Source organism: Protopterus annectens, chromosome 12.part0, assembly GCF_019279795.1.
Source record: "Protopterus annectens isolate FY-2018-M chromosome 12.part0, PAN1.0, whole genome shotgun sequence".
In the NCBI taxonomy this organism is placed as follows: domain Eukaryota; kingdom Metazoa; phylum Chordata; order Ceratodontiformes; family Protopteridae; genus Protopterus; species Protopterus annectens.
In genome coordinates, this window is record NC_056746.1 from 872,969,873 (window position 1) to 872,989,967 (window position 20,095).

The 20,095-nt window shown below is 42.0% G+C and overlaps 1 protein-coding gene across 1 annotated transcript in view; it reads right to left on the minus strand.

Moving 5' to 3' along the window:
• Positions 1–20,095, minus strand: part of SLC17A9 (solute carrier family 17 member 9) — a 679,555-nt gene that overhangs the window by 96,880 nt on the left and 562,580 nt on the right. Inside the window, exon 12 of the mRNA XM_044089907.1 lies at positions 11,461–11,490. Coding sequence (XP_043945842.1) covers positions 11,461–11,490 — 30 coding nt within the window. The remainder of the gene's footprint in view (positions 1–11,460; positions 11,491–20,095) is intronic.

Genomic DNA, 20,095 nt, shown 5'->3' on the forward strand with positions numbered 1-20,095 from the left:
TGGCACTTATAAATGCCACAATTGTGTGTTCATTATGATTACATATACACAGGGAATAAAATCCCTCATTCAGCGAATTTCAAAGAATTTTTATTAAAAGTACATGGTAAATGTGCGACTAGAAATGTTTAGTTAGCCAAGTGCGGTCAGTGTCCTGCCTATTACATATTCAAATCGAACCAGAAGATAAAAGAAAGAATAGGCATTCACCTTTTGGAGATTAGAAAGAAAATAGTAACTAATGCAGATTACAGACATATAACTAACACAGACAATTATTTTAAATTCATAACTTTAAAGAATACTTTTAAACCACACAGAGGGGGAGAGATAAGACAACTAACATAAGAAGAATTAAAACGGATATTGCGTTTTAAAGCACATATTGCACCAGGTCTTAATTGCATAGTTAGTTTAAAACCATACTTAACGTGATTACAAATTTAAGTGACATTATTTTTTTATGTTTATGATGGCTTTTGCTATATTGATGCCTGACATGTTATAATACTGCTTCCTACCCCCACTGTTTTAACATCATATGATCTTAAATATCACAAGACTTTTGAAATATCATATGGTTTTTGTGTAGTGATCATATGATTTTTCTCATGTGAATTGTTTTGAATGATCATTTAAGGTGTATTTTTAAGGAACTTACTATTCACCTGAAGAATCCACTAGGTGAAAATGTGTTACACTCATGGATTTATTTATTAAAGTTTATACCCAAAGTTCGTGGTTCCAGCAACTATTTTTATTTTTTGGCTTATTCACTATTTAATGGTTCTAGATTTACCAGTAATACCAGGTTTTGCTCTGTTTGTCTGATACTTTTTACTGGTACAGTGGACATGAACAGATTGGGATTATCTTCTACTAGCAATGCTCAGATTCATACTCTCATCTCAGCTGCAAAACTATTGAATGTATCCACCAACCCATTTGCTGAACTTGAGGTTCTTAAACTACTGCAAGAGAAGTTGATCCAGGTACTGATTTGCTTGCAGCATATCAGAGTAAGATGCACAATTATGAACAAGTTACTATCATGTTCAAAAAGATGCAATGGCAAAGACTTGGCTTCAATATATATTTTCAAAGAAATATTGTACCAAGAGGGCTATGAACTTGGTCGACTTCTTCGAAACAGTTACCAATGCCATTGATGAGGGAAAGGCAGTCCATACAGCCTACCTTGACCTTGCAAAAGCTTCTGACACAATACCCCACTCGGGTATCATAGAGAAACTTACCAGCTTAAATGTAAACCCATATGTCACAAGATGGGTTGCAAACTGGCTAAAGGACAGAACCCACAGGGTTAGAGTTGCTGGAGCCATGTCAGACTCCAAGCCGGTTACAAGTGGTGTCACACAGGGCTCAGTCCTTGGCTCCCTATTGTTCGGCATCTACTTCTCAGAAGTACAGGCAAACATAGGAGGACTATGGCTGACAAAGTTTGCGGATGACTGCAAACTGGGTGCCATAGTGGATAGTACATCGGACACAGACATCCTTCAGAGGGGTCTCACGGAAACTGATAGCTGGTGCCAGAGCCATGGCCTGAAGTTAAACGCAAAAAAGTGTATAGTCATACCCTTCGGGAAAAACAAGGTAACCCCAAGCTACCATATAGGTGGCAACCCACTAAGCACAGAAGAGGTTATCAGGGACCTGGGTACCCAGGTTGACAGTGGCCTCTCGTTTGACACTCACGTTGCTAAAGTGGTTCGAAAGACCTTCTACATTGCCCATCTGATCATGAAGGGATTCACATCCAGATCAAGTGAGGTCATTGTTCCCCTGTACTCTTCACTTATCAGCCCAATGATAGAGTACAATGCCCCATTCGGGATGTATCTCACCCGACACCTGCAGCAATTGGAGAGACCCCAAAAGTTCCTCACCAAAAGGATAAAGGGACTCCAAAACCTGTCATATACTGCCAGACTGAAGAAACTCCAACACTATTCAGTTGCATACCGTCTGCTCAGAGGTGACCTGTGCCTGACATACAAGGCCATGACCAACCCGGAATTAATGGACATGCTCCACCTCAAAAAATCCAAATCCACCAGAACCACTAGAGCAAGTGACTTAAACCTTAGCATGGATATAAACAGGATGTGCTGGAGGGATAGATTTATCACCCAGAGACTCCCCATGCTGTGGAATAAAATCCCGGTCGATGTGAGGCAGAGCACCTCGCTGGCTCTGTTCAAGAGAAATCTTGACCGGTGGATGAGAGATCATAGGTTTACCCCGGGAATCATCTCTGTGTCACTGCTGGACAGAGGCACAACAAACTAATGGGCACATTATTTCTAACATAAGGGGCGGCGTAAGCCACATAACTTTGGGCTAGGCTTATAAATGCCTTAGGGCAGATAGCCTAGTATAAACCTATGAACCTATGAATTCTTAAAATCCCAAGCTACAGGGATAAATACCCTGATTTATTTAGGCAATGGCAGCTGATTAACCTGAGCTGCTCGTTCAGGTACATGGAAATGATGAAGGATTACTTTGAACCCACTGAAGCTCAATGGGTTCAAATAAATAAATAAATAAAAATGTGTATAGTGGTAGAATCTCTATATGCTGAACTAAATGCACATTCAAACTTACTACAATGGTCTCTGGGTCATATTTTGGCTTTTGAAGGAATTAGTTTGAACCCAAACAAGGAAACTCAGAAGAGATATTAATGATTTTAAAAATGGCAATATCTTTGTCTAGCCCAACAGGGATGCTCAAAATCGATCATGCGATGCCATCACAGAAACGTGGCGTGTGAACAAATCTCTGAACCTGCAATGTCTGAATATCACCACCTACATTTGTTGATGCTAACAATATCAGAGCATTTGATCCACTGGATTTTTCGTTGCTAGGGGAAGAAGCACTACCCATTTCAATGCCGAATCCAGACACATTATAACAAAAGGAATCAACCTATTGTAAGGAACCAAACCAGGAGTTGACAACCAAAAGTGCAATTCATCTTCCTAATTATGCTCTAAGTAACAGTGAATTATCTGTTTTGTATAAAGGACTCTCATATGTTCCTGTGGCACAATCTGACATCAGACAGACACTAACCGAATTAAGATACTTTACCAGGCACCTAAATTTAAAAGTTTTATTTGGTAATTGTGCTGATTCAAATTGCAATGAACCTAAGAGAAACAGTACTTTTGTTCCTGCACATCATCTGCCAATTTCAGCCTTTGAAAAAGCTGTTGAGAAAGAAATATATCAAATGCTAAACCAAAACTCCATGAACATATCCTACTTTTATAATCTCTCACCAGAGCACAAACAGGCCTTGGAAATGTTTAAGAACAATGACAATATAGTTATAAAAGGGGCAAACAAAGGTGGAGGAGTAATAGTGATGGATAAAAATGCAATATTGACTCCACAATCAACCTGCTGAACACAAGTGATTATATCACAATTACTAGGAGAGACATATAGGACATTGTAAAAAGTATTAATCAGGAACTTTTATCCATGCTTACATTTCAGACAATAATATAAGAATTACATCAGTATTTGACTACTACATCCCCAAAATTCCAACAATGTATGGACTACCCAAGGTTCATAAGTTGCTCACAAATCCATTAACACCCACAGTTTCTGCCAGAGGGTGGGTGAGTGAACCTTTAACAGAATACCTGGATGGTATACTTAAACAGCATTTATATGAGACCAACACAATTATTAAGGACACAATGGATTTGTTAAGCCAACCAGGAGAATGGTCGAGAGACAAGAACTTAACTGAATGTTACAGTGGACGTTGATTCATTGTTCGCAGTAATACCATATCAAACAGGCATTCAGTATATTAGTGAATATCTCAACAAATTTTTTAGTTTTTCCAATAAGCAAGATTATTGCTATATGTGATCTACTTCAGCTGGTACTAAATAATAATGTGTTTTTGTTTCAAAAACAAATTTACAAACAGAACACTGGTGTTGCCATGGGCAGACCTGTGGCAAATACTTACGCTAATGTGGTAATATACTACTGGGAAAAGAAATAAGTTCTAACTGAGGGTCCATTTAAGAACAATGTAATGTTTACAAGCTCATTGGGGATAAAGTGTTTCTAATATGGGATGGTGCTATAACTGAATTAAATTCTTTTTTTGGAATATATCTCTAATACTACTAAAATTCTAAAAAATCAAAAGTGAGATACTGAAAAATTAAATTAATTTTCTTGACATTAAATTCATGTTCAATACAGAAACTTGAGACAACTCTTTAAGAAGGAAACTAAATGTAACACATTCTTATACTGAACAAGCAGCATGCACCCTCCCTTCATATACAACATTGTTAAGAAACAAGAAGTTATGTACTCACCATAACATTCGATGTATGTAGTCCATCTCGCCTCACATTCTTACCCGTGGGCTCGGAGCCGAATATTGGCTCTGACTCAGCTGATTTTACTAGCTCGAAATCTCTCATTGGCTGGGCTACGCAGGTATCCCATGGTGCACTGCTCCATATCCCCAAATCTAGTTTGCTGCAAACCTCATTTATACCCCATGCACACACCACATCCAGGTAAAGAATAAGCTAAGCAGAGGAACCCTGCAGGTAACAACCTAACCTCCAAATCCTCCAGGAAGGAGGAAGGTGGGAGGGTAAGTAAGAATGTGAGGCGAGATGGACTACATACATCGAACGTTATGGTGAGTACATAACTTCTTGATGTTATGTAGTCCTATCTTGCCTACATTCTTACCTTTGGGACAGCGTCCCTAGCACCTACATCCTGGGTGGCTCACAGGAAAATGTTCCTGAGAACTGTGGAGCCAAAGGAAGACCTGCCAATGGAGAACAACACCAATGAGAGGGAGAAGCCCAGGTAGCTGCAGCAGGTAGCTGCAGCATCCAATCATATGATGGCTTGGATAGGCTGTGAGGTTGTGGATGTAGACACCACTGAAAGTGGAGTTGAAAAGAACGATCTTTTCCCTCCCGCTTGATAGATGAGAGATAATATAAGATATCTAGATATCCACCTAGACCCTGGAGACCGCTGGACCTGAACAGGTTTCTCTCTGAAAAAAAAAACAAAAGTTGTTTTCTGGATCGGATATCCTTTGTTCGGGTGTATGTGTCTTTGTTGTTGTACATCATCCAGCTGAAACTACCTGAATTCCCGCTGAAGAAGAAGAGTGGGAGAGAAGACAGGCAGGATTGGATTTAGATTTAGGCTGAACACGGGGGCCACACGAAGAAGGAACGGCGGTTGGTCTGGAGAGAGACCCTGTCTTTATGGAGAGATAAATATTAGGTTTGATAGAGAGGGTGAGAATCTCTGAATCCTCCTCTGCTTTGAAGTGATAGCTGTTAAAAAGGTTTTTTTCCCAAGAAGACTTTCACCGCAGGGTATGCAGAGCTCGAGAAAGGTGGTAAGGTAAGGGCTTGTAGAACAAAAATTAAGATCCCAGCGCATGATTGGTTCAGACACCCGGGATGGAGCAACAGAGTACCCTTCGAAGAGAGCTGCGTTGCCACTGAACTGATGGTGGCTGACGCTGAACCCTGGTGGAAAAGCATAGTCAAGATGGCCTCTGCACAGAGGTTAAGACCCTGATTCCCTTGCTTGTTTAGATACCACACTACTGACTATCCTGCCAAGATAATGCCCCCCACCCCATCTGGGAGGAGTCTGTGGCATCTGTCCGTGGGGATGAGACAGTGGAAGCCTTTGAAAGAAAGACCAACAAAGAAAGGCCATTGGAGAATTCTCATGTTGGAGCCATTGGAGAATAAAGGGACTAACATTTTTGTGCCATGGTCCCTAGGAGCTGCTGAGAACCCATCTTGCTTGCAGCTTGTCTCAGGGGCATCAGTCTGTGTATCTTTGTTGGGAACCATCAAAGGGGGTATATCAGTGAAGGAAGACTTGAAGGCCTCCGCAAAGTGACACAGGCGCAGCCCTGCTTGCCTTCTAAGGGCGACCCCTGAGCTTGCTGCCCTACTCGCTCCCTCGGCTGCATATGAAATGAGCCGCATGGACGAGTTAACAATGGAGTTGAGGGTAGAGACCTGGGCGTTAACCGTCTGAGCCACCGCCTCAGGAACGTTACCCACAAGACTGTCACCTAACTCTTTGAGGAGATCTCTCTGGAGCAGAGTGAAGTGAGACAGGCAGTTCAGCGACCGTAAGGTAAAGGTTGCTGACGAGAGGGTACGCTTCCCGTACCGATCCATGGTCCAAAACTCCTTGTTAGGAGGATGGAAGGATGAAGAAGACTCTACTACTTCCTTCTGGGTGGCTGCCGCCACCACCATGGCATCTACAGGGACTCCTTTAGACAGAAACTCTTTGCTCTGGGGGGGCGGAAAGAAACTTGTTGGGATGCCTGGGCACGGGCTCTACAGAATCAGGGTTTTCCCACACTCTTCGACAAATCAGATCAATGAGTTCGTCAAAGGGTGGAGACACCCAGGAGGCAGAGGGCTGAGCACCAAAAGCCTTAAGGAATACTGACTCCTCCTTGGAAGGAGCTTTGGACGGCCAGTCACCTCTTTGTTTCAGTATCTCCAGGATATCGGAGAAGAAAACATCATCAGAGGATAACTTGTGGGACCCCTCCGATTCCTTGAGGTCAGCATCAGAGGTGAGGGACTCATCCTGGGAGTCTATGTGCTTCCTCTTGCACAATTTCTTTCTGGGGGCTCCTCAGGCACGAACTCTGAGGGACCCTCAGAAATTTGGGGACCACTCGTGGGGATATCCCTAGGCCCTGGTGCTCTACTGCCCATGGATGGGTGGTGATCAGAAGCTCTCACTGGAGTGGTGGGGGACAGAGTGACCGACCCGCCTGATGTAGCTGATGACCTGGCCAGCGCGGTCCGCATAGCCTCAAAGGCTGGCCCCTGAATCCGAGGAGCGACTAGTCTCCAAAGCCACGACGGGAGTCAGAGTTCCCTGAGCCGATGCACCGAGAGGGAGGCTCGGGACCGAAATAAGCCCAGAGATGTCCCCCTCGGGCCCGACAGAGGAATCCCGTGTCCCGAACCCCAAAGACGGAGCAGACGGGGTCGGAGCCGATGCCAGTAACGATGGAGCCAAATGGGGCATCGGCACTGGCCTAGAAACATCACATGGCATGGGACACTTCGGCTCCGAAGTCAGAGTTGCGCTCGGAGGAGGAAAGATCGAAGACGGGGTCGAGACGGGCTACGGAGCCAACTGGGTTAGAGCCGAAAACAATTTCGCCAAAACCGGTGACTGGAGGAGCCTCTGAACTATCCTATCAACATCCACACCCGAAAGGGTCCTGGAGGACTTGGAGGACAGGGATGGAGAATGAGATTTCCTTTCAGGAGAAGCTGGTCTGAGACTGGGTGATCGGCTCCTAGGAAGTTCCAATACAATTGGAGCCGACGCCGGTTCTGTCAATATTGATCCTTCCTTCGGCCCAGAGGACAGTGGAGCCGAGGAGGTTGATGCATTTTTAGAGATTTTCTCCGGAGGCTCCGATGAGGCTGATGGAGCCGGAGATCTCTTTTTTGACTTGCCTGATTTTGACTTTCCAGTGGAACACCAGTCCATAGCCTCTTCAAAAGAGGGTTTCAAAAGTCCCTTTAAAATTAGCTTATTCTTTCTCTCCTGGAGAACTCTAGGACCGAATGCGTGGCAAAAACTGCAGGATTCCTGCAGATGGAGGGCTCCCAAGCAATAGACACAAATGGAATGCCCATCTCTAATGGACATTTTATACCCACATTTAGAGCACTTCTTAAAACCTGATGGTTTGTGTTCCTTGATAGCCTTAGACATCTTAATCACAAAGCCCATGAAGCAAAACCAAGTCTGAAGAAAAAAACACACAGACGTCTACTACCAAGAGGCGGGAACGATGCTAACAGAAGCCAACACTAAACAGTGATCAAACACACAACACCAACTACAAGCTCTTAACAGGGGATTGAACAAAGCACACAAGGAGGAGGAAACATCCAAACCTCTAACTTAAAACAGCTTAGACCGTTCTGCCACAAAAGGCAAAAAGAGGAGAACTAGGCCCTCTAACTGAAACGGGCCTAGCCCGAGGGAACAGTCAGTGGGATACGACAAAACAATCACACAATCAGCAAACTCGACAAATTAGACAATTCTAGCCAACTTGGATAAATAGCCATGAAAACAGCTTTTGATAGCAATCAAAACTTTCTTCAATACAAGAAAACAGAAGGTACTTAGCCACAGCCAAGCGAGACCACGTCTGAGCTACACGAGCGGCAAATGAGATCTGGGGATATGGAGCAGTGCACCATGGGATACCTGCTTAGCCCAGCTAATGAGAGATTTCGAGCTAGTAAAATCGGCCGAGTCAGAGCCGATATTCGGCTCCGAACCCATGGGTAAGAATGTAGGTGAGACAGGACTACATAACATCAATTGTTAAGGGTGGCAAGTCTGAATATGGATGATATTAAGATGGTACAACAGTTAAGTAACTTAAAAAATAGTTTATTGAAAGAGGTTATAAAAAAAATGTCACACAAGCTATAAAATAGGATGTTATAGCGCTAAGAACTACCGAATCTAAACCCATATTTTGCATACATGCTCCACAATATAGAAAAAACTACACAGAACAATTCAGACGGAGTAAGATATAACCTGACATTTAATAACACAACTGTGAAACAAATTATATATAAAAACTTGCCAGTGTTTAAGGATATAACCAGAACTTACATTATTGCATAAATAACTACCTGAAAAATAAGTTGTGCTATAAGCAGCAATCAGTTTTTGATGATGATAATTTTTTCTCTAGTACTAAATCGGGTACTTCTACATGCCACAATTGTGTTTATTGTGATTACATATACACAGGGAAGAAAATCACTCATCCAACAAACGGCAAAGAATTTTTATTGAAACTATACGGAAACTGTGCTACTATAAATATTGCTTATTTAACTAAATGCAGCCAGTGTCCTGCCTATTATATAGGCAAATCGAACCAGAAGTTAAAAGGAAGACTAGGCAATCACCTTTCGGAGATTAGAAGGAAATTAGTATCTAATGCACTTTACAGACATATAACTGATACAGATGAAAGACATTCTTTTATATTCATGATTTTAAAGGATAATTTTAAACCACTTAGAGGGGGGTGACATAAGACAAACAGAAGAAGAATTTGATATTGCATTTTAAAGCACATATTGCACCAGGTCTTAATGGTATGGTTAGTATAAAACCATACTTAAAGTGTTTACAAATGCAAGTGAAATATTCTTTATGTCTTTTATATGTAATACTGTTTTTATGATGGCTTTTACTATATATATATATATATATATATATATATATATATATATATATATTTATTATAATGCTGTTTCCTAACCCCTCCTTGTTTTATCATATGACTTTTCAAATATCACATGATTTTTGTATAGTGATCATATGATTTTTCTCATGTGGCTTCTTTTAATGATTATTTAAGGTCTATACTATTCACCTAAAGAAGCTGCTAAGCGAAAGTGTGTTACACTCGTGGATTTATTTATTAAAGTTTATACCCAGAATTCATGCTTTCAGCAAATATTTTTATTTTTTTGTTAATGAACTGAAGAACTGAAGAACTAAAACACCAAAAACTGGAGAAGAAAGTTTATTTTTTGGCTTATTCACTATTCAGTAGTTCTGGACTTATCGCTGATACCAGGTTTTGCTTCGTTTGCACAACTGTTAACATTATCTGACATGAGTTGCAGCAAGAAAGAGTTCCCCAATGAAGTACTTAGCTTTGGAAGGCTTCTCGCTGCTGCCAACCATTCAACAGTGTGAAGCACTGCTTCGGGCACCAATGGCAAGAAAAGACTAATGTAATGGCATTGGCCGGCTCCCTTTATACCCAAGCGCACTGATGTCAGGAAAGGGCATCCACTAGCCTTAGGAGGAGGGAAATTTTTACTCTGATAGTTGGGCCAGCTAACAGCTTCCACAGCAGGAAATCCCACAGCAGGAAATCCCACAAGTCAGGAATGCAACAGTGAAACACGAAGAACATCTATGGTTTCAATCAGTTCTAATGAACCTGAAGCCAAAGGTTGGATCAGTGTGGATTGCTGCATGGGGGGTTAAGATAGCCAACAGTTGACCCCTTCCCAGGGGATGGTGCCGGGATAACCCCAAGCTGTATCTGCGTATTCAAAAATTTCCATATCATTCTGTCAATGTCCATCTCTGTAAAGCTTCTAGATGACCAAAAGGATGATGCTACCCAGGAGGGTTAACAGCATCTCTTTTCTTGAAGTATGGGGGAATAAAGTCTTGATATCACTAGCTCCAGTGAAAAATGGGCTCTTGGAGAAAGAGTATGGGGCTGAGGGGTTGTCGGAGCGGCAAACGAGATCTGTGGTTCAGCCAAGCGTATAATGGGTAGGGACAGAGTCAAAGCACTGGAATCAATAAGCTTCAGATTGGCATGAAGGTTGGATCCTGTTGGATCCAACAAACCACATGCTTGAATGGATGAAAACAGACAACACTGTACCTTGGGTTTATCAGGAAGGGAAGGGAAAGACAAAGGTGGATGAGGGGTGCAGTGTGTGGGCATGACTATATGGCTCAGGAAGCTGTGGGAGGGAGCATGAGCTACAGAAACTGGAGATGACAGACCCAGCTTCCTGAGCCATATAGCCATGCCCACACACTGCATGCCTCATCCACCTTTGTCTTTCTCTTCCTTTCCTGATAAAGGTGGATGAGGTTGTGCAGTGTGCGGGGGGCATGGCTATATGGCTCAGAAAGCTGTGGGAGGAAGCATGAGCTGCAGAAACTGGAGATGACAGACCCAGCAGCAAATTAGAGCAAATGACTTGGAGAAATAGTAGGAGAAAGAATAATGACTTTAATAGTAGGGGACCATAACAGACAGTTTTAGGTATCACTGTTTGGTACAGACAAAGTGAATTAAAGTGCAGTAGCAAGACTGTTGGTTGTGAGCTCATGATTAAGTGGTAATCATGGGAAGTATACCACCCACCAGTCAAGGTCATTGTCCAGTTTCTCACCATATTCACTCCTATAGTGCAAAACCCTCAGTCACTAGACTTCTACAGAGTCATGTATACATATATATATATATATATATATATATATATATATATATATATATATATATATATATATATATATAGAGAGAGAGAGAGAGAGAGAGTCAAAAAGGAAAACCATGTCAGAGTAATATTTGCCATCAAGCAGATCCTTCATTACACATTAGCATGCACAGTATAACAAATGGCTTTTAAACAGCTTCATTTGAGCAAAAGTGCTGAACCCTTAGTCCCACTACAGCTCCTAGTTTAAGATAACAGCAAATGTTGAAGATTATCAAGTAAAATTGGGGTAAGGAAGGTTGTAATGAGTTCAGTGTTCAACTATACATACCTAATAGGGCCCCAGCTGTGTTCATCACACCTGTGCAAAGAAAAACAGAAAAAAATCCAGTAAGCTGCTAAAAACTACAAATATGCACCCGCAAATCAGTATCAAAAAGTAGGCAGTCAAAAATCCATTACAGCTAGAAGCTCATAAAATATACTGATAAGATTGCAAAGGTTACCAATCTTTCACACTGAAACAAAAACTTTTTTTTGTTATCAACTGAGACACTCACCAGATGACCAAAGTCAGATTGCCTTTCAACTCAGAAAATACATAGGCTACACTCCTTGCAACCATTAAGCCAATATAGTAATGCCTTTTGGCTTTTCCCGGTTAGGGGTCGCCACAGTGGAACTCTGGTCCGCTAATGACTGGCAGTGACATTTTATGGTGCCAAGTTTCCAGCCCGAAGCCCAACTTTCAAGGAAGGCACACCCATTCACGCACGCACCTACCTGCATGTCTTTTACATCACTCGACCACAGGGAGAACATGCAGACTCCACACAGAAGGCACTCCAGCCGAGAATCGAACGGGAGAACTTCTTGCTGTGAGGCGACAATGCTAACCGCTGCAACACCGCAGCCAACCGTTAAGCCAATATAATATGCCAAAACTACAACTGGTATTGTAGGCACTGTAACTGAATGATGTACAGATTATAATGAAAGAGGTACTTTAATGTTCAAACACTACAATCAAAATTCTCCTGTGCAATCCTAAATAGCACCACAATTTCAAGATACAAGCAGTGAGTAGAAGAAAGCACAGTTGTGTAAGGTACTTGGTAAAGCACACCATATACTTAGTGTAACAGGAGCTGTAAAAACAGGATCATAGATGCAGAAATTATACACATGATATGAAATAAAGCCAAATATAAATGTCAGTCTTTGGCCAGATGGCATGAGCAGATGAATATCTCCAAATTACTGTGTCAAAGTATTTTGCCACGGTTGTTATAGAGCATCGTAGCTATAAAGAGACAACCACCTGAATTATTAATTCTGTCTTGCTTCATAGACCAGGAGTAAACCTGTAGAAACCCTTAGCAAAAAAATACTCTAGTGGCAGGTAAAAAAGCAATAAAGTTAGCAAATGTAAGTCAATATTATACCAGCTAAAGGAAAATAATACATAACATCATATAGCAAAATTATACTAAACATCTACATATCAATATAAAAATAATAAATTTAAAAATCTGCGTAAGAGTTTATGAATAACAACGTTTAAAAAGTTATAATAACCCTACATTATAAAAGCTGGCAATAAAAACAAAAGTAGCCCAGCTGTCAGTACTATGTATATGCTACCAGGCCAAAAATTCACAGAGTATCTGGGCATTGGAGGAAGAACCTACCCTTCACAGCAAGGATCCTGTTATTTATACATCTACACTCTGCACTATGTGTATCGTGGGGATCCTACCTGCAGGATAGCATTTGTATGAGTTTAGACAGCACCCGAGTAATCTGTAGGTTCAATATACAGATATCTAGCCTACAGTAAAATACAGCATTGTAAAACATGCAATTATAATATTTAGAAAAACATATGACTGGAAAACCAATTGGCAGTGTCACATGCACTCTATGTAGATATTCCTGAAATAGATAAATAAAAGAAAGCAAGCTATAGTGGTAGCTGTTTGATCTTGGTATTGTTGGCCTTAACTTACAGTATCCCTGTGCTGTGATACTGATCATTGAAACACTGCTGTTAGCTATCTACTTTATTACTGGGTGTGTTTATTTCAGAAAAGAAACCAACAACTGGTATGGCTGTCTAAAGGGAATACCTCCAGTGGAAATCACTGTGTGCAAGTTCTGCCAAAAAGTGATGCCCCTTTGGGGGTAATTTTCTCCTTCTTTGAATTGGTGCAATCATGAGTTGGTATTTATGTAAGTTGGGGAGCCTGCCCTCCTGCAAAACATGCTTTATAAACTTGTTTCTGCCATTTTTTCCCTGACAATTTCAGTCCAGGGATTGCAAACCTCAGGGCAATCAGTTTTGTCCACAGACAGTGTAAGCTCTGTGAACATCCATATAGTGCAAAATTACTTCTCATTTGTCTTTCGTCCGTTAGGAAGAAAAAACAGGAAGCTGAACAGATTAGCTCAAAGTAAATTTAGAATCTACTCTAGGCATGGAAAAAGCCTTTTTAAAAGGAAACATCCTTACATAAGACATATAGATCTGTAGACAGTAAAACCTATATATCAGCAATTCCTCTGGCTGAGGAAACCACAGTCTTCCAAGATAAATTTTTGACACCAACTGAGTCTCAAAAGGAGCCAATGTTTACTTCACAGTTACAAAAATAAGACTCCAATCTGAAGTCACTGGATGTCTAGGAGGCTCAAATGTAGAATACCATTTTGGTATTCACGGTTTATCCAGAATCAGCAAGCCAACTTCCTACCGCAGTAAACTCAAGTTTTAGAGATGCTTGTGTTTTTGAAATGTTGTTCAGTTCCCCCCTGCCACTCTGGTCGACATGGGCATACTGAGACAGTGTAGCAACTGCCTCATGTTCACGGAGCAGTCAGTCCCCTTCTCCTAGCACATAATTCTTCTACTTGCGAGAGATGCATCTATATCAATAAGTTGGAATCCATGCTCTCTCACACCACAGTCAGTACTGCTGACAAAGAGGAGATTGCCAGTACAAGTACCACACCACCCACATCACAGAGCCACACACCCACCTATGCAGGGGCCCTCAACAAAAATGTACCTAAACAACACACTCACAAACATTCCACACAAAATGGCAATCACATTGCACAAAGTAGTCAACACACCAGTGTCTTAAACACAGCCCAGTAGGCATAACAATAAACCAATGCAGCCCACAAGGCATAATAACAAACCAAACAAACTAGTCATTGGCGACTCAATAGTGAGACACACTGATGTCCCCATCACCAGGCTCAACAAGGAGAAGGTCATGGTCAGCTTTTTGTCAGGCGCTAGAATCCACCACATCACGCACGCATTTAAGTCTCTCCACAACAGGTACAAATATGACTCTGTCATAGTCCATGTTGGTGTGAATGACTTCAGATGTACCTCCCTGGACTATATGAAGAGAGACATGATTGAGCTCTCAGAATATGTGCTCCAGGCAGGTGTGACCCTAGCCATGAGCAGCATCCTACCTTCACCAAGAATTATGCCACAAAACCATCAAAAAATGGCCGAGTTCAACAACTGGCTTAGTTTCTGGTGTCTTTCCAAGGGGATCCAATATCTGTCTGCCTGGGATGACATGGTTGACAAACCTCATTGTTTTGCCAGAGATGGCCTACACCTGTCACCCTTGGGGTTCCAGATGCTCTGGCCTCCCCCACTGTGCCTTTTTTTAGGCTATGTCCCAAAGACAAATCTTCCAACGTGAAAGATCTGTCAAAAAGCAAATTGAAGGTCATGTTGCTCAATGCTAGGAGCCTTAATCTAAAAATGCACTCACTGGAGGCTCTCCTCACACTGGAAGATAGCGATATCTGTGTAGTCACGGAAACTTGGTTCAGGGCTGCAGATAGCACCCCTGCCTTACCAGGCTATACCTCATTCCACACTTTCTGACCCCAAAATGAGGTCAGAAAGACTGAGGGTGGTGGAGTCTCTATCTTCATTAAAGACAGGCACACCTCCAGACTGGTTTACCAGCATGATGCACTGGAACTACTCCAGGTGCAACTGACAGTTGGCAAGACACCCAGCTATAGACCCCCTCCATGTCTCAGGACATCCATTCCTCCTACCTGGACCTACTTGACTCCATCAAGGTACCTCCTAACACCCTGATCCTTGGTGACTTCAACTACCCCACCATAGACTGGGTGAACTATTCCTGCACTAATGCACTCACCCAACGATTCCTTGACTTCATTAACTCTAACGCACTAGACCAACTGGTCTCATCCCCCACAAGGTGAAATAACATACTGGACTTGGTTCTCACCAACATGGGTGACTGCTGCACCACTCCCACAGTATGTTCTTCCCTGGTGAGATCAGATCATCAGTCTGACTCATTTGAAGTTTCTATCCCACCCAACCCCTCCCCAGCCATAACCAGGCTAAAAAACTTCTCAAAAGCTGACTACACCCTCCTAAGGGAGGGTATCAGCAGCTTCACACCACCTCCCTCCGCAGAAGATGCAGACATCTATGTTGAACAGTATGCCAGTGCAGTGTACAAGCACCTGTACAACTGCATGGACTCAGCCATATCAAACAGAACTAAAATCTGCACCTCAAGGAAACACAAACCTGTCTGGTGGACATCCTCTATCAACAGGCTTTACAACAAAAGGAAGAAACTGTTGTCCGAGGGTAAAAAGGAACACATTTCCAATTGGAAAAACTCCCTCCTCAGCCTCAACAAGCAAATTAGATCACTAGTGAAAAACTCCAAAGCCAATTATGACTTGAAACTAGCCTCTGAAACAAAGGGAAACCACAAGTCCTTCTTCAGTTACGTTAGGAACCTCCATGGTAAAGCCCAAGTTTGTTCTAAATTAGTACTTAATGGTACCACTTACAGTGATCCTGCCGACTTAGCCAACCTAGTAGCTGATAGGTTCAACGCAAACTTCACCCCTTTACTTCACACCCTTATCGCCCTCCAAAGGCCCAGTCAACTTCCCCGATACTTGTCCCACACCTTACATCTCCATAGATCAAGTGTTAAAAGCCCTATCCAAGGCAAAGAACACAGCTTCCATGGGACCTGATAATATCCCAGGCTATATTCTGCACCATCCCCAGCAAGAACTAGCTTCACCACTGAGCACACTATTCAACCACAGCCTAATTAAAGGCTTCATTCCAGCAGACTGGAGAACTGCCATTGTCATCCCCTTGCACAAAGGTTGTGTCACTACTGACCTGGGAAACTAGCACCCCATTAGCTTGATAAGTCTGACCTATAAAGCCATGGAGCATATTATTATGGATCTCATAAACAAGGACATAAGCAATCTCCAAACACTTGATCCCACCCAATTTGGATTTTTCAGGGGCAGATGTTGCCTATTGAACATAGCTTCTTTGAGACTGTCACCAAGGCCCTAGATGAGGGAAAGTCAGTACATACAGCTTACCTTGACCTGGCCAACGCCTCTGACACAATCCCCTACTTGGGCATCATTGAAAAGCTAACACAACTTGGTGTTAATCCCTATCTTGTCAGATGGGTGGCAAACTGGCTTACAGATGGGACCCACAAGGTCAAAATAGGTGCCACCAAGTCCGACAGCAGACCTATCACTAGTGGTGTTTCCCAGGGATCTGTTCTGGGCCCCTACTGTTTGGCATCTACTTCTCAGAGGTCCAGGCAAAGACCAATGGCCTGTGGCTAACCAAGTTTGTGGATGACTGTAAGTTGGGTGCTGTCACTGACTCCCCAAATGACATTAACATACTGCAAGAGGATCTCACAGCTACAAATAACCGGTGCCAAAGTCACGGCCTTAACTTAAACACAAAAAAAATATTATCATACCATTCGGCAAAAACATGGCTCCTACTGATTACCATATCAACGGCAACCCCCTAAGCATACAACCCGTGGTGAGAGACCTGGGTACTCAGGTTGACAACAAACTCACGCTCGACCATCATGTGGCGGCAGTGGTCAGAAAAGCCTTTTACTTGGTTCATCTCATAAGTAAAGGGATTGCATCCAGAAAAAAGGAGATTACCTCTCTGTACTCCTCCCTCATTAGACCTATAATCGAGTATAATGCCCCGTTTGGTATGTACCTCTCCAAACACCGGCACCACAGAAATAACTCACAAAGAGAATCCATGGCCTCCAACTCCTGTAGTATGCGTACAGGCTCAAATCACTCTCACTTTACTTGGTATCATACAGATTCCTCAGAGGTGATCTGTGTCTTGCCTACAAGGCAATATCAGACCCTGCTCTACTAGAGATGCTCCATATCCTTAAGTCTAACTCCTCGCACACTACCAGCTCGATAGGCCTAAATTTAATATGCAACTTCAACAAAACCTGCTGAGAGAGAGAGGTTTGTCTCCCAGAGGGTGCCCCCATCTCTGGAACAGACTTCTCATGCATGTCAGTGTACCTTGCTGACCCTCTTCAAGTGCAACCTTCATGAGTGGATGGGAAAGCACAAATTTATCCCAGGGGGTTCCACCTTTGTCCCTCACTGACAGGTACTGACTGAGGTTTCTTTTTTGGGGATAAACTCTTGGCTAGGCTTGTAAGGGCTCCAGGGCCATTGGCCTAGTAACCTCCTATGATACTATGAAGTTGGGTACAGAAAGGCCAAGCAATCCATACATTGACCAAAAGAACAGCTGCAATTCTGCCACATTTCATTAATAAAAATGTGAAATAAAAGGATCCAAGGACAGAATCTTGAGGCATAGCAAAGGATAAGAGAACAGAAGGAGATTGTGAGGATCCCCACAGGACTACTTGGGTATAATCAGACAGGTAGCTCTGGAACAAGGCAGTGTAGGGTGAATACATTTCTAGAATAACAGAAGACGATTAATGGTACTAAAATGACAAACAAATCAAGAAATAAAGCTACAGTAACCTCATTAAGGATAAGTTTCAGTAACCTCATTAAGGATAAGTTTTTTATTTTTTTATTTTATTAAATGTATTTGTTTTTATTAAGGCATTCAACTATGATAACATGTGGTACCAGTTCCATGACAGGGTCTAAATCCATGCTGACTCTGAAGACACATTTGTATAATTCAAGAGCTAAGAACAGATGGTTCTTCAAGTTTCATGTACACAAGAAAAAATACACTATCAGAAGGCCTAGCTGAGAAGAACTTAAGATTTCACTGTTTTTGAACATCAAATATAACTATTCCACGAGTAAGGAAGCATAAAGTAACAGACCCTTCACCAATACATCTATACAAATTTAGTGCCCAGGCAGCAAAATGAAGGTCTGAATTTTTATGAATCTGAGATGCTATCTGCATTGACAGAAAAATTTTAGATATGACAGATGACACAAAAGTTCAGACCTGAAAATATTCTGAACAAGGGGTGATCTGGGTACAAGAGGGGGAAGGAGGAGATGATGTATGAGAATAAAATCTCTTTGAAGCATCACAGTGACAAAGACGCATACAATTTTATTACAATATTACAAAAGGGTGCTTGTGAAAAGGGGTTTGGGGTAATATTTTACGTGCTGAGTTAGTTGTGTAACTTACTTAGCTAGTCAATGAGAAGTACAAAATCCACTGAGCACTGTGAAGAGAGTGTCACTTAAGTCATCTATTTATAGTGAGAGCTTCACAAAGCAGCACTGCAGCAATGTCCCTGTTTTCACAGTACTGGACTGGTAGCAAGCTATGCATCTAAAAGCTGGGTTGATGTTTCAGCAAACATCCCTTGGAAAAGTGACAGAGCAAAACTACCCTTAACTCTTATGACCACATCATGTAGTGTTTAATAAATGTATGGACGATAAACCAGCAGCTCTACAAACTGCTGCATAGCTAACTCTCTTGAAAAAGGCAGCAGAGGACACATTTGCTTTTGAAAAATGAGCTTTCATAACTCGAACAGGATTCCCTCTTGAGACATAGCAAAAACTGCAGGCAGCTACCACGTTTATTTCCTTTCAAGGGAGGCCTTGATAGGTTTCCTGATTTCTTTGATTCTGGAAATGTATATAAATAACAGGCTCTTAGACTTCATCTTGTGAAAGATTAGCTCCCCTTTCATCTTTCTAATAACAATAAAAAGAGCAGAGCTAGATTGCTTGACTCAGGGTAACAGCTGACATGGTGCTAGGCATCAAGGAAGAACTGGCAAGGCAGAAACAGTTACACCCTTATTTGTAAAAACAAATTATACAATGACCCCCCCCCCCCATTAATATTCAAAAACGTGCACTCTGATTGGCAGCATGCATGTTGTAAATCTGAGTTATAGTAATGGAAAAAGGTCCGGTCGCCCGGACTTTTTCCATTACTACAACTCTTTTTTTTTACAGCAACGGAGAACGCAAGATCTCAATTGCTTTACACTGTCTCGCTATGTTAAACTCCTTTAACTTAGCGAGACAGTTTGTAAAAAGCAACTGAGATCTTGCTTTCTCTGTTGCTTTTTTCAAAACTGTCTCGCTATGTTAAATGGGTTTAACATAGCGAGACAGCTATAAAAAAGCAACAGAGATTCTCTGTTGCTTTTTTTAATGCTGTCTCACTATGTTAAACCCATTTAACATAGCGAAACAGTTTGTAAAAAGCAACGGAGATCTTGCTTTCTCCGTTGCTTTTGCCCACAGCTCTGATGTACTGCGTGGGTATACGCATGCGCAGTACATCAGAACTGCCGCAGAATACCAGACAGCTGCGGAAGGGCAGCAAGGAGGCATTATACAATGCCATTATTTAAGAAAAGTAATTTTTTTTCTTAAATAATGTCATTGTATAATAGCAATAACCCACGCCTGGGTGTGAGTAATGCTGGATTTACCCACGGTTGGCTTTGTTTGGCCACTCGGGCTTCGCCCTCATGACCAGACCAAACCACACCAACTGTGGGTAAATCCAGCATTACCCACAACCAAGGCGTGGGTTATTGCTATTGTATCACACTGAGCAAAAAGATGTGTAA